This window comes from Puntigrus tetrazona, chromosome 5, assembly GCF_018831695.1.
Source record: "Puntigrus tetrazona isolate hp1 chromosome 5, ASM1883169v1, whole genome shotgun sequence".
Lineage (NCBI taxonomy): Eukaryota > Metazoa > Chordata > Actinopteri > Cypriniformes > Cyprinidae > Puntigrus > Puntigrus tetrazona.
In genome coordinates, this window is record NC_056703.1 from 30451969 (window position 1) to 30474474 (window position 22506).

Genomic DNA, 22506 nt, shown 5'->3' on the forward strand with positions numbered 1-22506 from the left:
CTAACTTTAACCATCACTATAGTATCTATAACAGTAACCGTAGCATTACTGTAACGAGAGCTATAACAATCATTTTAATAACCGTGACTGTAATTATAATACGATAATAACTTTATCTATCATTTTAATAATAAGCATAGCTTTAAATATAATGCTAACTATAATAACTACAACGTCTGTGACAGCGGTAATAACCATAATGATCATCATACATCATGTATAAAGTAAACACATAGCTACAACAATAAGAACAATGACTATAACTATAAGAATAACTAATAGTTATAAATACAACATAACAATAACTTTAACTTCAGTAATATCTATAAATAAATAACTGTACTATAGCTCTGTAATAATAATTCAGCATTAACAATAACAGCTATAATGCAATAATAATAATAATTCTCATGACAATAGAAAAACTATAATGATAGTAACGATAACAATAACTATAGCAACAGACAGCAATAACAAAGACCTGACGATAATAACAAGTCAGAAGCAGAGCTGATCATATGGGATGCTTGTTTCCTTATATGGTCATTTCCTCATACAGTAAGTGCCTCTGGAGTTTAATCTTTCATCCTGAAGAAATGATTGTTCTCCGCTTGACTCCGGTCTCTCCTGCGTCTGTCCTCGGGTTCCTCCGGCTCCGTAGATTGTCGACCCGTCGTGATGTCCGGCTGATTTTCACGCTGACCTCTGATCTGCTTTCTGTCCCGCTGTACCTTCTGTGGGGCAGACACCCGGTGGATTTCATACGCGATGGAGTATGAATGTGAAGATGTGAAGATTATTAAAGCAGATTTTAGAGGATGAGATGATTCCAGAGTCAGGGTCAGGTCACAGCGGGTCAATACTTCATCAGGAACGTCTGGTATCAGACAGACAAACAATACACTACACTAAATTTAACATTATTATATAAAAAAAAATATATATATATATATATATATATACATGCATATAAGCATAAAAACAAAACAACTTCACACACAGTTCTATTTTTATTTCTGTTAAAAATAAAATATTTATTTAATGCTAGTGCTGTCCAATGATTGATCGCATCCAAATTAAGTGTTTTTTTACATATGTATGCTATGTATGTTAATCACGCTACTATGTATTTCAGAAACAAATATATTTATTTATAATATAAATTGCATTAAAATGCATGTGAATATTTTGAAAATACATAGCGTATATGTGTTTATATACATATAAATATACACATAAATACACAAATAGAATATAATATAAGTATTGAATATATGAGTATATGAATAATATAAGTATAATATAATATATAATATAGTATATAATATAAGTATTGAATATATGAGTATACGGTATGAATATTTTGCACTAGTAAACACAGACGATGTGAAGATGAAGCTCTTAAATGTATGTGTTTATATAAAAACATATTGTGTTATAGTCATGCTCTTAGCTGCTGGTGTGTTCAGGTTTTCTATCCTCAGAGATTTGGATGCAAACAATGTAGGCAGAACCTCTCACACACACACACACGCACACACACGCACACACACACACACACACACACACACACACACACACACACACACACACTCACGCACACACACACACACACACACGGAGAGCTTGCAGTCAATCAGCGCTTGCTCGTCTGGGGCTGTTTAGTAGATAGAAATCTCAACACTTCAGGCAATTTCTCCGTCTGGTCTCTCTCTGTGAGGTTTTCAATGTCAAGGTCAGCTCTGGTGGAGCTCTAGTTCTGCAGTGGTGTACTCTTCCTGTGTTCATCATCATGTTCTGGATCTTGATGTTGTTTTGTTCAGAGGATGTTGAATGAGTCCGGGTGGATTCGTCTGGTCCTGACGGGACTCTGCTCTGTTTTTGAGGAGTTTAAAACAGACTAATGGGGTCCACATTTTGCTTGCAATGGGCTGAATTATAAACACTTTTTCCTCTTGTAGGTGTTTAAATATTTAAAGGTGATTAATGATCGAAACGAATCTCCCGGATAGATGGGCCTCGGTTAGGAGTTCACCACAGAGAAGCTTCTGAAGCAGACCTCCTTCGTTTCTGACGTGTGTGTGTGTGTGTGTGTGTGTTGCAGCGGTGGTCAGTGCTATCCCAGTGCCCACGCTGGACAGCAGTCAGTATCCAGGCATCCTGCCGTCACCCACCTGTGGATTCACACACCCCAAATTCAGCCTGAGACCCATGCCCTTCTCCACACTGAGCGTCGACCGCAGCTACGCCACCGGTAACTCTCTCTCTCTCTCTCTGTCTATATATCTATCCATCTTTCTCTCTCTGTTTCTTTGTATATATATATACTCATCTGTCTGTCTCTCTGTCTTGTCTATATATCTATCTATATGTCTGTCTATCTGTCTCTGTCTATATATCTATCTGTCTGTTTGTATATCTATCTGTCTGTCTCTCTCTTGTCTATATATCTATCCATCTTTCTGTCTGTCTCTGTCTCTTTGTGTATATATACTCATCTGTCTGTCTCTCTCTCTTGTCTATATATCTATCTATCTTTTTGTCTCTGTTTCTTTGTCTGTATATATATACTCATCTGTCTTGTCTATCTATCCGTCTGTCTGTCTCTCTGTTTTGTCTATATATCTATCTATATGTCTGTCTATCTGTCTCTGTCTATATATATATCTGTCTGTTTGTATATCTATTCGTCCGTCTGTCTCTCTGTCTATATATCTATCCATCTTTTTGTCTGTCTCTGTTTCTTTGTCTGTATATATATACTCATCTGTCTTGTCTATCTATCCGTCTGTCTGTCTATATATCTATCCATCTGTTTGTCTATCCATTTGTCTCTCTCTTTGTCTATATATCTATCCATCTTTCTGTCTGTCTCTGTTTCTTTGTCTGTATATATATACTCATCTGTCTTGTCTATACGTCTGTCTGTCTATCTGTCTCTGTCTATATATCTATTCATCAGTTTGTATCTATCTATCTATCTATCTATCTATCTATCTATCTATCTATCTATCTATCTATCTATCTATCTCTCCATCTATCTATCTATCTATCTATCTCTCTATCTATCTATCTATCTATCTATCTATCTATCTATCTATCTATCTATCTATCTATCTATCTATCTATCTATCTCCTGCCGTCTCTCTCTGTTTCAGACTCTGCTTTAAATGAGTTTGTTAGCAGCCGAAGAAATTGATTTGATTTGGTCTTTTGGCAGCAGCTGCGAGTCTCTTAGCATCATTGAAATAAATGTAACGTAACAGACATCTGTACAAACAAACTTAGAGCGTCCGTGACTACTGACTTCAGTTAAGACACCATCATCATATACATCCATGATTACAGCGGGAAAAACTTACTTTCCAAATGACCAGGACGCTCACGCTCTTAACAGACTCTACAGTAATACAGAAAGAGTCTGTTCAAATAAACCCAGACGAGGATAGTTTTGCATAATAGTAATGAGAATGTGCTTAATTAAAACAAGATGAAAAAATCTTTTTTAATTTATTTTTAATCAGATGTATCAAGCTGCATCTATTTCTATAGCACACATTTCAAAGCAGCTTCGTGGTAATAAACAAGCAAAGTACTGTACACTCCACAAACATTAGACGCTACAATAAAATAGATTAATAAGAGAGCAAATTGATTATTAAGATTACATCGATCCAAAAGCCAGAAGAAATGATATGGACTCCATCAGGATTTAAAACAATCACATCAGAGGACAGTCTAATGTGTAATATGTAGGAATTATGAATCAAATCATTTGCTAAATTGTCTGCTTAATTGTTAAATTATTAAATGTAATCTACTGAGGACAATACAATCATCATTCAGAATTATTCAGTTTTAATTTTAAATTTTTATCTCTGTTTGCCTAATATATGCAAATAATATATGTTCTGTGTATATTTTATTTTGTGTGTGTGTATATATATATATATATAAAAACACAGTATATATTTAAAAATATATTACATGTCTATATTTATGTAATTTAGATTTAATATATAAACTTACCATATATATATATATATATATATATATATATATATATATATATATATATATATATATATATACATACAAAGCACACATACATATATTATGTAAACAAAAAAACGTTTATTTTGCATGCGATTAATTGTAGCACTTCTTTTAATTTATTATCTTTTATCTTCATGTGGTTAGACTCTCCTTCGCATGTAGTTCGGTTTTCCTCCATCTCTGCGTGTCTGTGTTTTTCCCAGCGCTGTCAGCCGAGGGCCCCGCTCCTTTGGCCCCGCAGCAGCCGCTGATTCCCACGGCACAGTCGGAGCCGTCGGGTTCCGAGGAGATTCCCAGCCGAACCATCCCCACGGCCTGTGTGCGGCCCACGCATCCCCTGCGCAGCTTCACCAACCCACTGCTGCCTCCACCCATGAGCTCCATCGAGCCCAAGGTCTACACGCCTATGACAGGTGCAGCTCCTTAACAGCTCTTAAACGTGAACTAGCTGACCCCTGATGACCTTTGATTTAGCTGCCGTGCCAAAGAACGAGATTGAGGGGGGTAAAAAGGAGAAAAAAAGAAGCATGGCACTGTTTATAATTTATATTTATATACATGCATACATTAAAACATTGCCAAATAATATAGAAAGGTTTTCTTTGAATGTAAGACATTTTTACATATATATATATATATATATATATATATATATATATATATATATATATATATATATATATATATATATTTTTTTTTTTTTTTTTTTTTTTTTTTTTTTTTTTTTACTATGATAGAAATGACAGAAATGTTTTAAATTGTCAGAAATGGAGAAACCAAGCTTTCAGTTTTCTAAAACATCCTTTTCCACTACAACGAGATTCGTGGATGTTGCAGGTTCGCCGCAGCTGGTTCTGTCTCTCGGTGGGAATCAGTGAATAAAGCGCTTGGTTTGTGTGTGTGTGTGTGTGTGTGTGTGTTGTGTATGTTGAGCTCCCATCGGTGGCTGTAATGTTCATCGATTGCAGACATCATAACAGTGTGGAAACACTCTGAAACGCTGGCGCTCCAGGGCTTCTGCTTCCTCCTCGGAGATCTGACTCTCTCTGGATCTTCTCTGCAGCGCTGCAGCTGATATTCACAGACAGACGCAGCGGCGCATGTTTCCCCCGCAGTTAGGATTTAATTGGTTCTGCTCAAGTCGTCTCGTGTTTGTGCGGCCTGAGAACGAGAGTCTGAATGGACACTGTTTCCGCTCAGATCTTCCACACTCATCCGATTACTAGATCCAGCGGAGAGATGAAACCGTCTGGGATCCGGAGAAAAGATTCGATTTATCGTTAATTAGTTAGTAGGTTAGTTCTGTCTATCCATCTATCATTAGTTTATTAGTTAGTATGTTATATCTATCTATGTATTGATAGTTCTATCTGTCTGTCTGTCTACCCATCGTTAATTAGTTAGTAGGTTAGTTCTGTCTACCGATCTATCATTAATTAGTTTATTAGTTAGTTAGTATGTTATCTATGATTTCTCTCTCTTTTTCTCTCTCTCTATCACCGTTAATTAGTTATTAGGTTAGTTCTGTTTACCTATCATTAGTGTATTAGTTAGTATATTATATCTATCTATGTATTGTTAGATGGATAGACAGATAGATAGATAGATAGAACTGTCTGTCTGTCTATTGTTAATTAGTTAGCAGGTTAGTTCTGTCTACCTATCTATCATTAGTTATTAGTTAGTATGTTATCTATGATTTCTCTCTCTATCTATCTATCTATCAATTAGTTTATTAGTTATCTATCATTATTTATTAGTTATCTATGATTTTTCTCTCTCTCTTTCTATTTATCTATCTTGTTTAATTAGTTAGTAGGTTAGTTCTGTCAACCTATAAATCGTTAGTGTATTAGTTAGTATGTTCTATATGTCTATCTATTGTTAGTTCTATTTATGAACTCTCCATCTGTCTATCGATCGTTAGTTAGTAGGTTAGTTCTGTCTACCTATCAGTAGTTTATTAGTTAGTATATTTTCTATGATTTCTCTCTCTCTCTCTATTTATCTATCTTCGTTAATTAGTTAGTAGGTTAGTTCTGTCAACCTATCTATCGTTAGTGTATTAGTTAGTATGTTCTATCTGTCTATCTATTGTTAGATCTATCTATGATCTCTCTATCTGCTATCGGTGGTTAGTTAGTAGGTTAGCTCTGTCTACCTATCTGTCATTAGTTTACTATCCGGTCATGCTCTTGTCCTGTTCTTGTTGAGTCTCTCTGACCGTAGTGACGGCCTCGTTCTGTCTCTCCTCTATTGTCTGGCACGAAACACATGTGAATAAGCCTTGTTTGACAAATTAATCATTCGTTTGAACTTTGTATCGTATCTTATTCCCTGAGGTTGTGAATTATGACTGATCAAGTAAGCGCTCCCAGTCAGTTCGTTATCACAGCTTGTGTTGTATTACTAATGCTTTGATTTGCTCGTGTTAATTAATTGTCGTCAGGAGCCGAGAGTGTAAATCAGCCGTGGGGTGAAACGCTGCAGACGTGCATCCACTCTCACGATAGAAACACATGAAATACAGCAGAATAAAAGGCGCGGAGCCTCAGGAGACGGCCGAGCGTTTGAGGGCTGTCGGGTTTATATTTACTGTCCGCGAGCTTCACAGACTCGTCTTTGTTCTTCTTGTTTCAGAGGAGTCCATCCGTCTTTTAAAGAAGAATTTAAAGCCGTCTCCTTCCTGCCCGAGAGAGACGGATCAATCTATCAGTCTGTATGTCAGTCATGCCAGAGTCTCTTTCAGCATAAAGGCATCAGACAGTCCAGAGAAGCTCTGACACCGGAGATCCTTCATGCATTCTAATTCACACAATTTAGCTGATTTCATCTGGAACGTTTACGGCTTGTCAAATTTGCCTTCTGTCTTTGGCGAAGGTGTTTCCTCTCGCTTTTACCAAGCGCTTCTTTTCCCAGGATGAGGTGAAATATTGATCGGGCATCCCTAGGCAGCAGTGAAGAAACATCGTGATATAAACACACAGAAACGGCTCTTTCGCTCAGACCTGACGGCCACTTCACCGCCAGTTAAAGGGCTTTTTAAAGCACTGTCCACGATGTGAGGGATAGCGCCGCGGACGGACCTGGAGCGCTTTAGACCGTCCAGCCGTTTCACACACCATAACACACACACCGTCCTCGTAATCGGTCAGAATATAAAGAAAGAGAGCGGCAGACAGAGGGAGGAGTGGTGACTTATGGAGGATCTCATGAAAACGGCTCACATTTCACCCCAAAACTAAAGAAAATACATCGTGCATGACAAAATAGAGGCAGTAGGATTATTTCACGTTATGACATTATTTTCATGACAATTCAGCATGAATAATTGATGTTTAAGACGCTTAAATTCTTATTCTCATTTAGGTTTCTCATTAGATTCACATTGTTGTAGTACAATATATTTATCTATTTATTTAAATGAGAATAAATTAAGGACAAATCAGCAAACAGAACCGTTTTGTTTAAATACTTGCATTAATTGAAATAATGCATCATTATTTTCGTCATAATTAAACCTCAAATTCTCGTTACTGTAATGCCAATAAATAAATAGCTCTTGTTGTACAGTGTTTTATTCAAATAAACCAAAAATAAATGTAAATCAGCATAAACCCTACCAGTATGAAGAAATTCAATACCATTTGTAGCGCATTTGCTGTAGTGTAAAGGAAAATAATGCCCTGGCTCTAAAAAGATGGTGTTTTTAGCTTTATATGGTATCTTATGGCATTTTTCATTTTGACATTATTTTCATGCCAGTCAAAGACAAATAATTAACATTTCTGGACAAATTCTTTCTGATTAGATTGCCATTGGTGTTTTGTTTATTTCAATCAGCGTTAATTAAATGCATTTCAGCTGATACTACTGATATGTATAAATACTAAATAATGCATCATCAATTAACCCTGAAATTTTCATCAGAAAAATAGTGCACGTCTCTAAAATGCATGCAAATAGATTGTCTTTAAAACAGGCTTAATTTTCGTCTCGCAAAATGCAAAAGCATGTTTCTTGTGGTCGGGGTTGAGATGTTTTGATGGTTTTCTGAGAATCCTCTGTGAATTGACCGATCCGTGCTTCAATCTAGCGCTCGGCTCTCGTCGTGACCTCATTCCCGCTGAACGAGGGTCTGTTTGGAGCAGGAGAAGGTTATGAATTGCTATTGAAGATGTATTCTCTAAAGCATCTTCTAAGGGGCTGGTTTTTCATGTCTCCGTGAGAGCTGAAGTTTGAATGAGATGCTCTCTGGCTCTCGACTGGATCTGTGGCTGAAGTTAATGAGCCCTAATCATCTTTGGCCGAGCGACAAAAGGAGAAATGACAGCGATAATATCACTTACCGCTCCGATGCGTTTCTAAAAAAGGGAAAACAGTATCACGTCCAGATTCTGCAGGACAAAACCATCCTAAAGCGGTTCATGAGACCAGCAAAACCACCTTTAAACTGCTCAGGGTAGTAATATCATGCTGTATTTGTATCGCTCTCTAATGGTCAGAAATTGAGCGCTGAGTTGAAGAGTGATTAGCACGAGCGTTCACGAGCCGGAGAGCTGCAGTAACAGCACGTACACGACCCATAAATTGCTTTACAGTTGACTGAAAATCCATATCAGAAAAACATTGAGCAGTTAGCATGGTGCGAATGCTAACAAGCCCCTCGGGCGCTCTGGATCTCAGAGCTGCTGCGCAATGAATGTCTTTTCTCATAATGCACTCATAATGGGGTTACGTGATATTTTGGCTGCTCGCTTTTGCTTTTCTATAGTCTACTGAGACTGTTGCCTTTTATGTACCTATATATATATATATATATAAAATATATTAGCAGCCCTATTCTTCCAGTTATTAACCCTTATGCATCCTTTTTTATGGTTTTAGTATAATAATGCATGTGTGTTTGGAATTTCAATAGTTCACCTCATTTACTTTGGTAAATCTGTTTTAAACTGAAAATAGTTATACTCAGACAAAGATTATTCCCTAAAAGTGATATTGTTTCTAATCATTGACATACTTATTATGTAACGATCTAAAGGCTTTGAAGGCCTATATAACAAAGTTAATACCATTTTTGTTCTCTAAGGACCTATGTGTAACTTTTCAAATTGATGTACAAGGGTTAATGCATCAAGAGTCAAATTAAAGAGGATAAAGTCCTTCAGCTGAACATCTTGGTTTTATGCAGTAGATGTGGAGCTTAGATGAGTTCTGCATTAACGGTCGACCATAATTCTGCTCTCTAATCACTGCCACTGATAAAGCAGAAGAGCTTTTGGGGTTTTCTGACTCTTGGAGCAGGTGCTGCCAATTTCTGCGGTTAAATTGTGCTGCTAATGCTGAGCGCAGGCCTCTCATTAAGGTGGAGGAATGTGAGAGATTCTGGAAGCTTGTTATCGGCATCCATCATCACAGTCCGCTGGTTCCTGCGTCTTTAGAGAGAAACTCACGGATGAGCAGGGATGCTATCAGCCCATCCATCTGTCCTGTCCTCTCTCTCTCTCTCTCTCTCTCTCTCTGTCAGTCTGTGTCTCTCTCTCTCGTCTGGAGGTCTGCCAGTGCAGCTCTGGATGGAGATCTGGATTTGGCTCCTTTAACTGCGTTCATTTTTCCACATGATTTTGTTGCATACGGGGTCAGCAGGACTGGGTTGTTTCTGGTGCTGAAAATAATGAAAATAATTTGTAACTACATTGTTTTCTGGATAGTTGCACTAAGTGAACATTGCACTGTTTAGAGGGAACAAAAAACACGCTGACATGTAAAAGAGTAGTTCACTCAAGAAAATAATTCATTCAGGATGAGTTTGTTCCTACATCGGTGTCTCAGCAATGGATGTGAATGGGTGCCGTCAGAATGAGAGTCTGATTAAAACATCAGAATAATCCACAGCACTCCGGTCCATCAGTTAACATCTGGAGAAGACAGAAGATGAACTAATCCAGCATTAAGATGTTTTAAATAAAATAAGTGTCCATAATACATTTAGTCATTTAGCAGATGGTTTTATCCAGAACAACTAACAAATAAGGACAGCTGAAGCTATCAAAACCAACATAAGAGCAATGATATACACGTGATATAACAAGCCTCAGTTTATTGCAGTACACATAGATTTCTTTATTATTATTATCTAATACAAAAACAGAACAGAGATAGAATTTGGAATTTTATAGAGCAAGCTTGTGTGCAAAAGCTTTTGTTAATTGTGCAATATAATAGAATATAAAAATAGAGAAGCCATTGATTCTTAGATTTAGTATTTAGTAAGTGAAGAGAGTGCAATAGAGTTTTGTTTAATTTTTTTGTGTGTTTTCTTGGAATTTGAATACTAGAGTTAGAGAGTCAAATAAAGCTGGAAGAGATGTGTTTTTAAACAGAACACGAGCTTCTAGAGACACATGGGTCTGAAGTGATGGATTTAGGGTAAGTTCTGCAGAGCCAGAGCTGGTTTTGTGGGCAAATATCAGCTATTGGTAGTCAGTGCAAGCTAATAAACGGAAATGTGATGTGGTTTGATTAAAATTTGATAGAACTGACAGAAAGACCTTCCAAAGAGAGCATTACAATGAACAGAACAAGAGCTTGAACACTGAGTTGTGAAGCATGTTCCGAAAGAAGGGGCCTGATCTTATTGATGTTGAATAAAGCAAATAAGCAGGACCAGACAGTTTTAGCAGTGCATTCTGAGAAAGTCAGCTAACTCCAAGGTGTCTGGCTGTTTTTGAAGGAGTTATGGTTAACTGGATGGTTATATGGTGATGGAACCACAAGCAGTTCTGTCTTGGCAAGGTTTATTTGAAGGTGATGGTCCTTCATCCAGCAAGAAATATCTGTTAGACTGCTGAGATGCGAGCAGCTATTGTTGGATCATCAGGATGGAATGAGAAGTAGAGTTGAATATCATCAGAGCACCAGTGATATGAAAAGCCATGTTTCTGAATGACAGAGAAGAGAAGCGGTCCAAGGACTGAGCCCTGAGGCACTCCAGCAGTTAGATGTTGTGACTCGGACACCTCACCTCTCCAAGACACCTTGAAGGATCTATCTGAGATGTAAGGCTCAAACCACTGGAGTGCGGTTCCTGAGATGCCCTTCCTCAATAGGATTTACAGGAGGATCTGGTGGTTAACCATGTCAAAAGTAGTAGATAGATCCAGCAGGATAAATAATGAAGATTTTCGGTTGAATGTCCACTTCTGAAGCCAGACTGGTTGCTGTCCAGGAGGTTGTTTTGCATGAGAAATCCTGCTCGTTCAAGTGTTTTCGCAATGAAAGGAAGAAGAGAAACCAGCCTGTTCTCTAAACAGAGATGGGTTTCGTAAGTAGTGGGGTTATACGAACCTGTCTAAATGAGCCTTCAGAAAAAAGAAACTCTTTGAGGTTTAAGGATAAGTGGTGTCAAAATGTGTTTTTTTTGGCTGCACTGTACCTTTAATGCTTGTAATGAGTTGTGTGTTTCTGTGCTCTCAGGTGGGAGTTTACCCAAAGCGCAGGTCAAGACGGCCTCGCTGGGTCAGGCGGGGAAAGCCCGCTCTCCTTTACTGCCCGTTTCAGTGCCGACCGCTCCTGAGACGACTGAAGATGGACAGAAGCAGCCAGATGACCCGGCCAGCGTAAGTTACACACTCTCACACACCGATCCATATCTCCTCATCAAACACTCACGCTTCAGTCTCTCGGAGCGGTTTGGACTCAGCAGGGAGTCACTTTAAGTCTCGACTGTAAGCCGAGCGCTTAATAACCGACGAGAAACATTTCCATGAAACCTCAAGCAACAATTTGGATCATTTTCCTTCTCTGAAAAGAATGATTGATGCTTCTGTGATTCAAAGACCAATCCTGCCTCTGCTTTATGGGATGTAGTTATTAATATTTTGTGAAGATTTGCGGCAGGCGTGCCTTTTTCGGTCTGAATCATTGAACAGGCAGATGAGAGCACAGACGGTGTTCAACTATTGATGTCACAATAACAAGAGAAAGTGGGAAGTTTGTGCTGGGGTGTGATTTGGCCTCAGACGACTCACTTTTCTAGTTTATGATCGAGAGACGGAAAGGTCAGGAGACTCTGTCCGTCCGACAGGTATCTGTGTAATTGGAATGGCCTTTTCCCGTCAGAGATGAAGCAAATAAACAAACTGACACTGATCGGACTCTTCAGTGCAGCCCGAGCGAGAGAGTTTACTGAGAATACTGCCGTAGAGATGTTTATGCGAGAGACAGTCGCGCAATTGACGCATTACAAATATATACATTGACACATTTTACTTCACACACACATATATATAGTTATGGCTGGGCAGTATATTGCATGCATCTCGTCAGTAAAGCCGGTTCTTTGATTGGCTGTAAATCTCCATCAGCTGTTTTCAAATGGAGCAGCAGTTAATACACACAGCCGCAGCTCACTGACAAGAGACACAAGATCACCACCAGTTTCGCTGAATCCTTTGCGATACCGAACGCGAAATTGCATTTTCATTTAGTTTTGTTTTTAGCTAACTTGATGTATAACTAAGTATAAGTATAACTAAGATTAAAGCAGCAATGAAAATATCTAGGCGTTTTAATAAAAATAATATAATAAACTGAAAAACACACAACGAAAAGAAAGTCAAATGAAAACATAATATCATTAAATATAAGGACAGTGTATGCATTATAAAGTAGTATCACATTGAGATGTTTTGATGGTCCTGAATGTCTTCAGTGGTGCTGTTCAGCGTCGCATGCGTCGGATATCGGTCTGTCGGAGCGTTTAAAGCAAACAATGTCGTCCTGAGTGTTTCTGGACTCAGCTAACAGCAGTTCAATAGAAGCTTTCAGGGCCATCGATGATGATGATGATGATGTTCTAGATGGAGCTCCAGTGCAGCGCATCGATAACCTCACCAACCGTTCTCAAAGTGCTCTTCTTCTCTGCAGGTGTACGAGCAGGACGATCTGAGCGAGCAGATGGCCAGCCTGGAAGGACTGATGAAGCAGCTCAACGCCATCACGGGCTCGGCCTTTTAACACAGACCCTCTCTGATTCCTCAGCCCCTCGAGCGGGATTATAAAGGGAAAGTGACTCCGAACCGAACCTCCGCGCTGGAGAAGAAGCGTCTCTTTTCTAACTCTGTCTGAGATTTTATACTCCATCCGAGAGGAAGACTGTGAGGATTCATCTACTGACGGAAACCTTTCCTGCGGGATTACTAGCGATTCATCTCAAACCCGACCGAGTTGCCAAAATGCAAACTTTTCATTGACATCTTGCCAATCTATTGCTGCCAAAATCCCTTAAAAACACTTCGCTAGGGAGCTATATGTTCACGCTAGAAAGCGGTCGGATGAGAAGATGGGATCGTTTTGCTCACGCAGCACTGATTTTTGTTGTTGATTGTTTGTTGTGTCTCTTTGTGAATCTCTTTGCTACATAAACGTCATATTTGGTTTATTATTTGACTGCAGTGAAAGCGGAAACCCCTGCGGTGTTCTCTTGAGTTCACGTTATGCATTTCTTCGTCATCCAGAAATAAATCAACCACGTGGGCTGCCCAAAATGATCTTCCTCAGTATTTTTTCCTTGTTTTCCGGTAAAAATATCGAAATGTTCTTAAATCAAGATGCATTTACATGAGCAGCAAAATTATATCATATAACAATTCTTTCCTAAAAAAGGGGAAAACATTTGTTTTGGGTTTTTTTTAAATCTGACTTTTGTTTGTCCAGTAAATGTTCCATACACCAAAAACACCCAAATCTTTCAGTACATTTAACAATACACTAAAATAGGCCAGAAGGTATATTTGCTAAAACGTGTTTCAAAATATGTTTACATAAATATATTTTCTACAATATATTTTTGGCCGTTATTGAAACATTTTTGTCACAGAATATGCATTCACATTTCACACTTGTAGAAAGTATATATATATATTAACGCATCTGTAGCTTCCGTAAGATTCCAAATCTATTTTCTTACTAATATATTTTTCATATTTTGTTTACCTTTATCGCTTTATTTGGGGTGGAATTATAGCTTTTTTTCGAATGTTGATATATTTGTACTGGAAAGCAAGTCAAAAACACTGAAGAAGAGCATGTTGTCGGTGGAGGATGAACATGGCAGATGAATGAATTCATTTCTCAAATAATGCTAATGTGAAAGCTCCGAGACATTTAATGCTTCTCACACCATCGGCTTTTCCGTTCAGCTCCTTCTCTTTTTTTATGCAAGGAAGTGCAAACAAGACTTTTTATGTGCCTATATATATTTTTGTTCACTTTTCGGTCACTTTATTTATTTGCTGCGCTGCGAGACAACAGATGGATGAAGAAATGCGTCCCTATATTTGATATTTTTCTGGAAGCGTACAGATCCTGTAGCGACACGCTGTTTTTTACTGTACAGATGCAGCGAGCGACTGAGGGACTCGGGACGGGGCCGGCGGGTTTCTACGATATATTTAATATATGATTTAGATTGTTCCTTTCACAGTAATTTATGAAGACGATGTGATTAATTCTAGAGCTTTTATTTAGCCCATTAGCAGAATAAAGGAGGAGGAATTCTGGGACGGATTTTCACTGTGTTTCTGAACGAAGATATTTTACTTCAGCGTCATTAAACACCTTCGGTTGTCTGATGTTTTCTGTGCGTCACGTTAAATGTGATCGACGACATTCCTGACGTCTGGATTCTCCAGCGATGTTCCGTCTGAAGCGTAGAGTGTCTCTCGTTCCCTCTTTCTCTCACAGTTCACCTGAAAATAACGTCATTCAGTTCAAACCGTGGAAAAAAAACGCTCTGAAATTGTAATATCACAATTCAGATTTTTTTCAGAAGCGCAAGATACAAAACTGACCAAAAACTCCATTTTTATATTTTGCGACTCCGACTTTATTTTTCAGAATTATGAGTTTATTTATATCTCACTATTGTGACATCTTACTATCTGACCTAATGTCTAAAGTTGGACATCATATCTCACAATTCTAAGTCTGTATCTAATCCTGAGAAAGAAAAAATCTGAATTGTGAGATGTAAACTTTTTCTGTATTTCTCATAATTGCAGGTTTATATATCCTAATTCTGAATTGTAAAATAAAACGTCACCTTTTCGTTGAATCTTTTTAATAACGTTTCATTTTGTGACAAGTACAATAGTTTGGATCGACAGTGTTTGCATCTTGGTGTTGGCATTATTCGTGTCGTACGGGTTTGAACAGTCTTTATTTTCCAGTGAACTGCTCAGCATTGCCGGGGCTGATGGGATTGATCCCTGATCAGCTGATCATCAGTGTCTCAGAATCACCTTCATGCAGTGATTAATTAGTGGTGTTAATGATAGAATCAGAAGGAACAGGAGCAGACGTGTTAGACGTTCTCTGCTCACGAGAGGAGGAATCATTCTTACGTGTATTTTACTTCATCCTTAAATTGTCCAATGTTAGCGTTGTTAACCAAATTAGAGTAGCGATTGAGATCTGAAATGCGGTTTTCAAGTCGAACCCTCCGGCTGTTTCTACCCATGACGTTGTATACGATTACTGGTTTTGTAATGCACTGTAGAACAGTCCAATGTTCCTTTTTATATAGAAATGTTATTTGAATGGTGCATTCTTTTTGTTTGATAAATAAAGCCTTTGATAATAAACTGTGTCTGTCTATCTATCATCTATTGTTAGTTAGTTAGTTAGTAGGTTGGTCCTATCTAACTATCGTTAGTTTACTCATTAGTAGGTTAGTTCTATCTATGTTAAATTAGTTAATTAGTAGGTTAGTTTTATCTAGCTTTCTAACACTAGTTAGTTAGTTAGTTAGTTAGTTAGATAGTTGCTTGGTCCTATCAATTGTTAGATGGTTAGTTCTATGTATATATCCATCTATAATTAGTTAGTAGGTTAGTCCTATCTATCATTAGTTAGTAGTTAGTTCTATCTAGCTTTCTATCACTAGTTATTTAGTTGCTTAGTCCTATCAATTGTTAGTTGGTTAGCTCTATGTATATATCTATCTATAATTAGTTAGTAGGTTAGTCCTATCTAACGATTGTTAGATAGAACTAACCTACTAACCTACCTAACAATTGTTAGATAGAACTAACCTACTAACTAATTATAGATAGATATATACATAGAACTAACCTACTAATGAGCTGACGATAGTTAGAAAGGACTAACCTACTAATTATAGTTAGTTCATTAGTATGTTAGTTCTATGTATATATCTATCTATAATTAGTTAGTAGGTTAGTTCTTTCTAACTATCGTTAGTTAGCTCATCTTTCATTAGTTCATTAGTAGGTTAGTTCTATCTATCTATCTATCTATCTGTCATTAGTTAGTTAAAAGGTTAGTCCAGTTAACTGGTAGGTTAGGTCTATCTAGATTTCTATCACTAGTTAGTTTGTTAGTTCAATTGTTAGTTTGTTAGTTCTATGTATATTTCTATCCATAATTAGTAGGTTAGTCCTATCTAACTATCGTTAGTTAATTAGTAGGTTAGTTCTAGCTATCATTAGTTAGTAGGTTAGTCCTATCTAACTATCGTTAGTTCATTAGTAGGTTAATTCTAGCTATCATTAGTTAGTAGGTTAGTCCTATATAACTATCGTTAGTTCATTAGTAGGTTAATTCTATCTATCTATCTGTCTATCTATCTATCTATGTATCTGTCATTAGTTAGTTAGTAGGTTAGTCCAGTTAATTGGTAGGTTAGTTCTATCTAGATTTTTATCATTAGTTAGTTAGTCAGTTTGTCCTATCAATTGTTATTTGGTTAGTTCTATGTATATATCTATAATTAGTTATTAGGTTAGTCCTATCTAACTATTGTTAGTTAATTAGTAGGTTAGTTCTACTTATCTACCTATCTATCACTCTTTAGTTAGTTAGTTAGTCCTATCAATTGTTAGTTATCTATTTATCCTTAGTTAGGAGGTTGGTCTTATTAACCATCAGTTAGTTGGTAGATAGGATAGATACATCATTGTTAGTTAATTAGTTTGTGAAATCCTTCAGTCTTTATTGAAAATGTAAAACTGAATTATACTTTCTGTTTGTTGAGATTTACTCTGAAGTGCTAAATATGAAGCTTTTTTAGTACCTTGAATACGTCTGGGTAGACTTAGTGTGTTCCCGTACGAAACTGAAGTGAATCCAGCAAACCCTGGGCAATGATCACAGTCTCATGTACAGTCTGTTGATCTGCCAGGGCAATAAATGCGTGAATATGGAGGCATCGGAGACATTTCTAATAATACTGCGCTGAGATGAGTCGTGTGTCAGCTCCAGAATAACCCGCAGCGCTCGCAGCACACAGCAGATGTCCAGTAAATGCCTGTGATTAATGGAGGCCGTGTGTGACATATGCTTCAACAGATGCTTCACATGACAGGAGAAGACTTACCGGTGTAAAACACTGTGACCATCAGACGGCCGTCCCTCAGGAACACCACGGCTCTGCTCCACAGAACCATATTCACACTGTGGGTGAGACCTTGGAGATTTGGGGCTTTTCTACTTCCATAGCATGTCTTTTATCAGACCAGTGGAAAGAAAGCATCCAAAATACACATTACAGTGTTCATTCTATTACACTTTCAATTCCAAAAAATATCTTTAGTTTTTTATCTTACGCACACCCATCTTTACAGTATGAATATTTGTTCATATATCCTTTCTAAAAAAACATGGAGAAAATATGTTCATTTTCTGATTATTTTCTAATGGAGTGATAAAAACAGAAATCCATAAAAATCTATAAAAACTCAAATATGATAACAAAATAAAAACAAAAAATCAGACCCGACTTTATCTAATGTACAGATTTGTTTAAATAGGAATATAAATGATTGAAAATATATGCAAATTAGTGCATATTTAATTAGAGAATTTCTTGTTTGCATATTTAAACATAACAATTTAGAAAACCTGAAATAACTTCTCAGTTAACGTGGCAACATTTCTAATTTGAAATTGTATTCATTCGACTTTTTTTTTTCAGTTGTAGTCATTTTACTACTTATTTTGATTAATTGCCATTTCAATATTTTAGATCTTAATTCATTTATTTTATTTTATTTATTACTGTTTACTTAAATGTATTACGTCTTTGCATTAAGGTATAGATTACATTTAAATTAAATTCTACTACTAATTTTAATTAGATTTTTAGTAATTGTAGCATACTTGATTAGATAATTCCATTTACATATTTAAATTCAGCAATTTCTAAACTTGCAATCCAGAATGGACTGTCTAAATCTACTGCGATGGGGAGGTATGGTGATTTCTGTTCAAATAATTAATTTGACCTTTAAATCAGATTTCATAAGTTTTTCTTTCAACACATTTATATTTAAAACAAACAGTTGTGTGTTTCTCTTGAAGTTCTTGTTGAAGCAGTGAAAGGCATGAAGGTTGGTCTTTGTTGAAACACTTTCACACTGAAAACGTTGATTTGTGGCGCTTGCTTCCAAACACCAGCTCCCTCTCCAGCAATGATCTGAACAGAGCAGCAGTGAGAAAAGCTACAAACCTGTTCAAGATCTCAGTCTCACGGTCTGTTTTCGGAGCCGAGCATCTCTGTCTTTCTTCGCTGGGCTTCGAGATGCAGCTGTTTTCTGATCCTCTCAGCTGAAAGTGAATCTTTGTCAGTCTCTCACGCTTCACTGACAGCTCTGCTAATTTACTGCCAACAAAAGACGCAGAACTGCACCGGTGGGCGACGCTTCTGTAAGTGTGTGTGCGTGTGTGTGTGTGTGTGTGTGTGTGTGTGTGTGTGTGTGTGTGTGTGTGTGTGTGTGTGTGTGTGTGTGTGTGTGTGTGTGTGTGTGTGTGTGTGTGTGTGTGTGTGTGTGTGTGTGTGTGTGTGTGTGTGTGTGTGTGTGTGTGTGTGTGTGTGTGTGTGTGTGTGTGTGTGTGTGTGTGTGTGTGTGTGTGTGTGTGTGTGTGTGTGTGTGTGTGTGTGTGTGTGTGTGTGTGTGTGTGTGTGTGTGTGTGTGTGTGTGTGTGTGTGTGTGTGTGTGTGTGTGTGTGTGTGTGTGTGTGTGTGTGTGTGTGCGCGTCGCACCTGAACAAAGCGCTGCTCCCGCATCCGTAATGAAGACAGAATCAGCTGTGAATCTCCTGAGAATCAGTAGAATACCTGTACGGGCCTCCGAGGAGCCGCTCTCGGCGTATCAGCGGCACAGAGACGCAAGAACAAATGATTGAGAAACACTCAACTGATTAAAAACAATTCTGGGATAACAGAAATCTGATTGAAATCAATGCGCTGAATATGAATGAACGAAAGAAATGTTTTCTGGGGGATGTTTGTGCCAGTGGCCAATCAGCATTATTCATTCACTAACAGAAAATGGTTTAATAGCACTTTTTTCGATATTGATACTCAACTTTACTAACATTAAGTAACTCTGTAACTCATTAGTAGACTGTCTGTTTAATATCTCATCACACTTTATAATACTACACATTGACTATCAGGAACGTATCCTACTAATCCTAACCCTACTAGTTAGTAGACGTAGTTACAAAGTTACTTACAGTTAGTCAAATGTTTAAAGTGGACTAAAAATGAAGTGTAATTTTATATGTTTATTTTTTATTGTTTTATACATATATAGTTTTGGTTCTTTTATTTCTATAGCTCTTTTATCAACACAGGTTTCATCAAAGCACTGAACAGAATAAAGTAGAAGAACACAATGACAGGGATGTATAATGAAGAGATGAACAGTTTGTTATTAAATGCAGAGACGGTCTCTGGAATCAATTCAACGATAATCTCTAGAAGTTAAGTGTCTTCAACAAAGCAGAGCAAGACAGATAGGACGACAAAGATATCTCTTTCCTCAGTGGACATTCAAATAAATGTTTTATTGTGAATATGAGTATGAATGAATACTATGAATGAATGCTGTATCAGATGAAGGTAATCGTCTCTCTCACACAGTCTCTATTAGATATAATACACTGCTTTAACTCAACGTTCCCTCATGACTAGTTGTAGAGTTATGGTTGGGTAACAAAGGTAAACTTTGGAAGTAGTTCTGCGCAAAATGCTTTTTTAAGACACGCAGCAGTTGCTCCTCATGTGTTTTCACACTGTGGTATAAACTCAATATCAGCGCCGTTGCCGGGGTGTCCTAAATATAAGATGCTCGTACGGTAGCGGGTCACCCTGCCGACCTGTTCACCCGAGAGGAAGCTGTGCTGATCCGCCGCAGGTTGATGGGATGTTGACCTACATATGGAGGCACAGTGGTGGAGATACGGTCTGCTGGTGGAGCAGCGGGAGGCTTTAATCTGCCCGGGTCCATGCTCACACACACACACACACACACACACACACACACATGCTGAAATATGTCTGATCACAATCATCAGTTTCCTCTTTCTCTCTTTCAGCTCGACTGCTTTCGTGATGGAGCAGCACTCCTTCGCTGAACTTGAAGTTTGTTAAACTCGTTTATATCAGAATACATGAATAATAATAATAACAGCCGCGTCACCTGCTTCAGTCTACTACATACATTAGGGTTTTTATATGAGAATCAAAACCAATGATTTTAACAGCAAACACGCACGGTTCTCCTCGGTTTCTGTAATTCACTAATCTCTAGTCACTCTGATTGAACTGATGTTACAGTTCCAGTTTAATTCGTCTGTTTCTGGTTCATTCATCACTCATATTGCTTTTTCTCATTTAACGTCTTACTTTTTACACAAGATGGTAAAATTCCTTTCAGTGCCTTTTAATTTCTTATCTGATTTAAAGAAGATTTAAAGCCAGGATTAAAGAAGGCTATACACAATGATCCTGAGTAGATTATAAAAAAAGTTTTTTTAATACATTTGAAATGATTAAATTCATTCAGAGGGGTAACTGCACTATTATTTTATTATTGTGTGTCTAGTATTTTAGTTATTATTAATACTTTGAATTGGTTCTTATTTTACTAACTAAATTACATTTGTTAAATTTTTAGTACATTTTTTCATTTGGATTAAACGTTTTGGCTTTAACTCTTTTCTTGTAGTTTCGTCCCGCGCCTCGTGTTCAGGGTGACCTACTTTCTGTTAATTGTCTAATTTGTCGTCAGCTGTGTCTTATTAGTTTAGTCAGGTCCTGTGTATTTAAGTTCCAGTTTACGTCGGGTCTCGTCTTTATTGCGTGTGGTTTTGTGTCCTGTCTATCTGCCGGCCTGGAACTTTATTATTTATTTCATAGCTAGTAGATTAAAATTGTTCAAGTTTACTTTTCCTCGTTGAGTGCTCTCTCTCTCAAACCACAGCCGTGACAATTAAGTCTTTAATCTAATATTTTTAAAGGATGCTCCTTTTCTTGACCCTATCTTGATTTTTACAACTACTTATAAGAGAATACCGTTGCTCTCAGTACAGTAGAAATAGTGAATCATTCTTATCATTTAAAACGCACACTTTCTGTGTGAATCTACTCTCTGTGATCACGTGACACTCATTTATCATGGTTGTCCTAAATGCAAAATGCTTAGGACCACTTTTAAGACCTTGTTTGATCCTCTTCAAGTGTCTGCAACCGTCTGTTTAACTCCTTTATTTCTCTTCAGTGTCACGTGATCTTCAGAAATCATAATAATATACTGATTTAGTGCTGAAGATGATCAATGTTGAAAACCCTTGCGCTGCACACTACATTTCATTTCTCAGCAGTCACAGAAAATAAAACAGTATTTATTTGAAATGGAAATCTTGTCACATAATTATAAATGCCATGATTAATTCAATCTGTCCTTTTGTTGAATAAAAGCAGCAATTTCTGAAAACCGTTTTATTTAATTTATTACGTTTCGAGCTCCTCTCACGTGTCCTGATTGTATTTTTGATTACTAATATGCGCTCGTGGCTGATTTTAACCTTTTTTTTTTTTTTTTTTTTTTTTAAATGCGTGACGTGTTTAATCACAAATAGATGAGGTTCTGCTGAATGCAGAGGAGGTGGATGGAGATCATTAATCTCTAACCTGTAACTAATGAGTCCGCCGCAGCGCTGAGAAAATATACTGCAGTTTAATGCCAAATCACAGCACAAACCCTCCATTACACCGCAGCCGAGCAATTCATCAGGCCATGGAGATCTCCTAATCGTCTTCATAGACCTGGAGAACTGGCACGAGCAAATCAGCTGCTCGTTAATGACCGCCATTCGTTATTCACAAGCTCACAATCGTAGGAGTCGCAGAAAATCAGTTGCGATTATTTTTGCACGAGCGACTGGCTGTGGATGTGGAATATAAATAGATCATTTTTCTCAAGTACTAATGGCTTCTTCACCTCCGGTCGCGGGAAAGGATCTCGGCGGGAGGCCGAAGCCCACTGCGATAATAAGACATTGATTTGACCTCACGCTTTCATTACGTGCTGAACTGAAATAGACCGCTGGCGTCCTAGACTCTTCCTGATGAACACG

General features: G+C 37.5%; 1 protein-coding gene across 1 annotated transcript in view; it reads left to right on the forward strand.

Annotated features, from left to right (window-relative positions):
- Window positions 1–15704, forward strand: part of dcc (DCC netrin 1 receptor) — a 266606-nt gene extending 250902 nt beyond the window's left edge. Inside the window, exons 28-31 of the mRNA XM_043238951.1 lie at window positions 2105–2254; window positions 4260–4469; window positions 11536–11678; window positions 12988–15704. Coding sequence (XP_043094886.1) covers window positions 2105–2254; window positions 4260–4469; window positions 11536–11678; window positions 12988–13077 — 593 coding nt within the window. The 3' untranslated portion in view covers window positions 13078–15704. The remainder of the gene's footprint in view (window positions 1–2104; window positions 2255–4259; window positions 4470–11535; window positions 11679–12987) is intronic.
- The last annotated feature ends 6802 nt before the right edge of the window (window positions 15705–22506 follow it).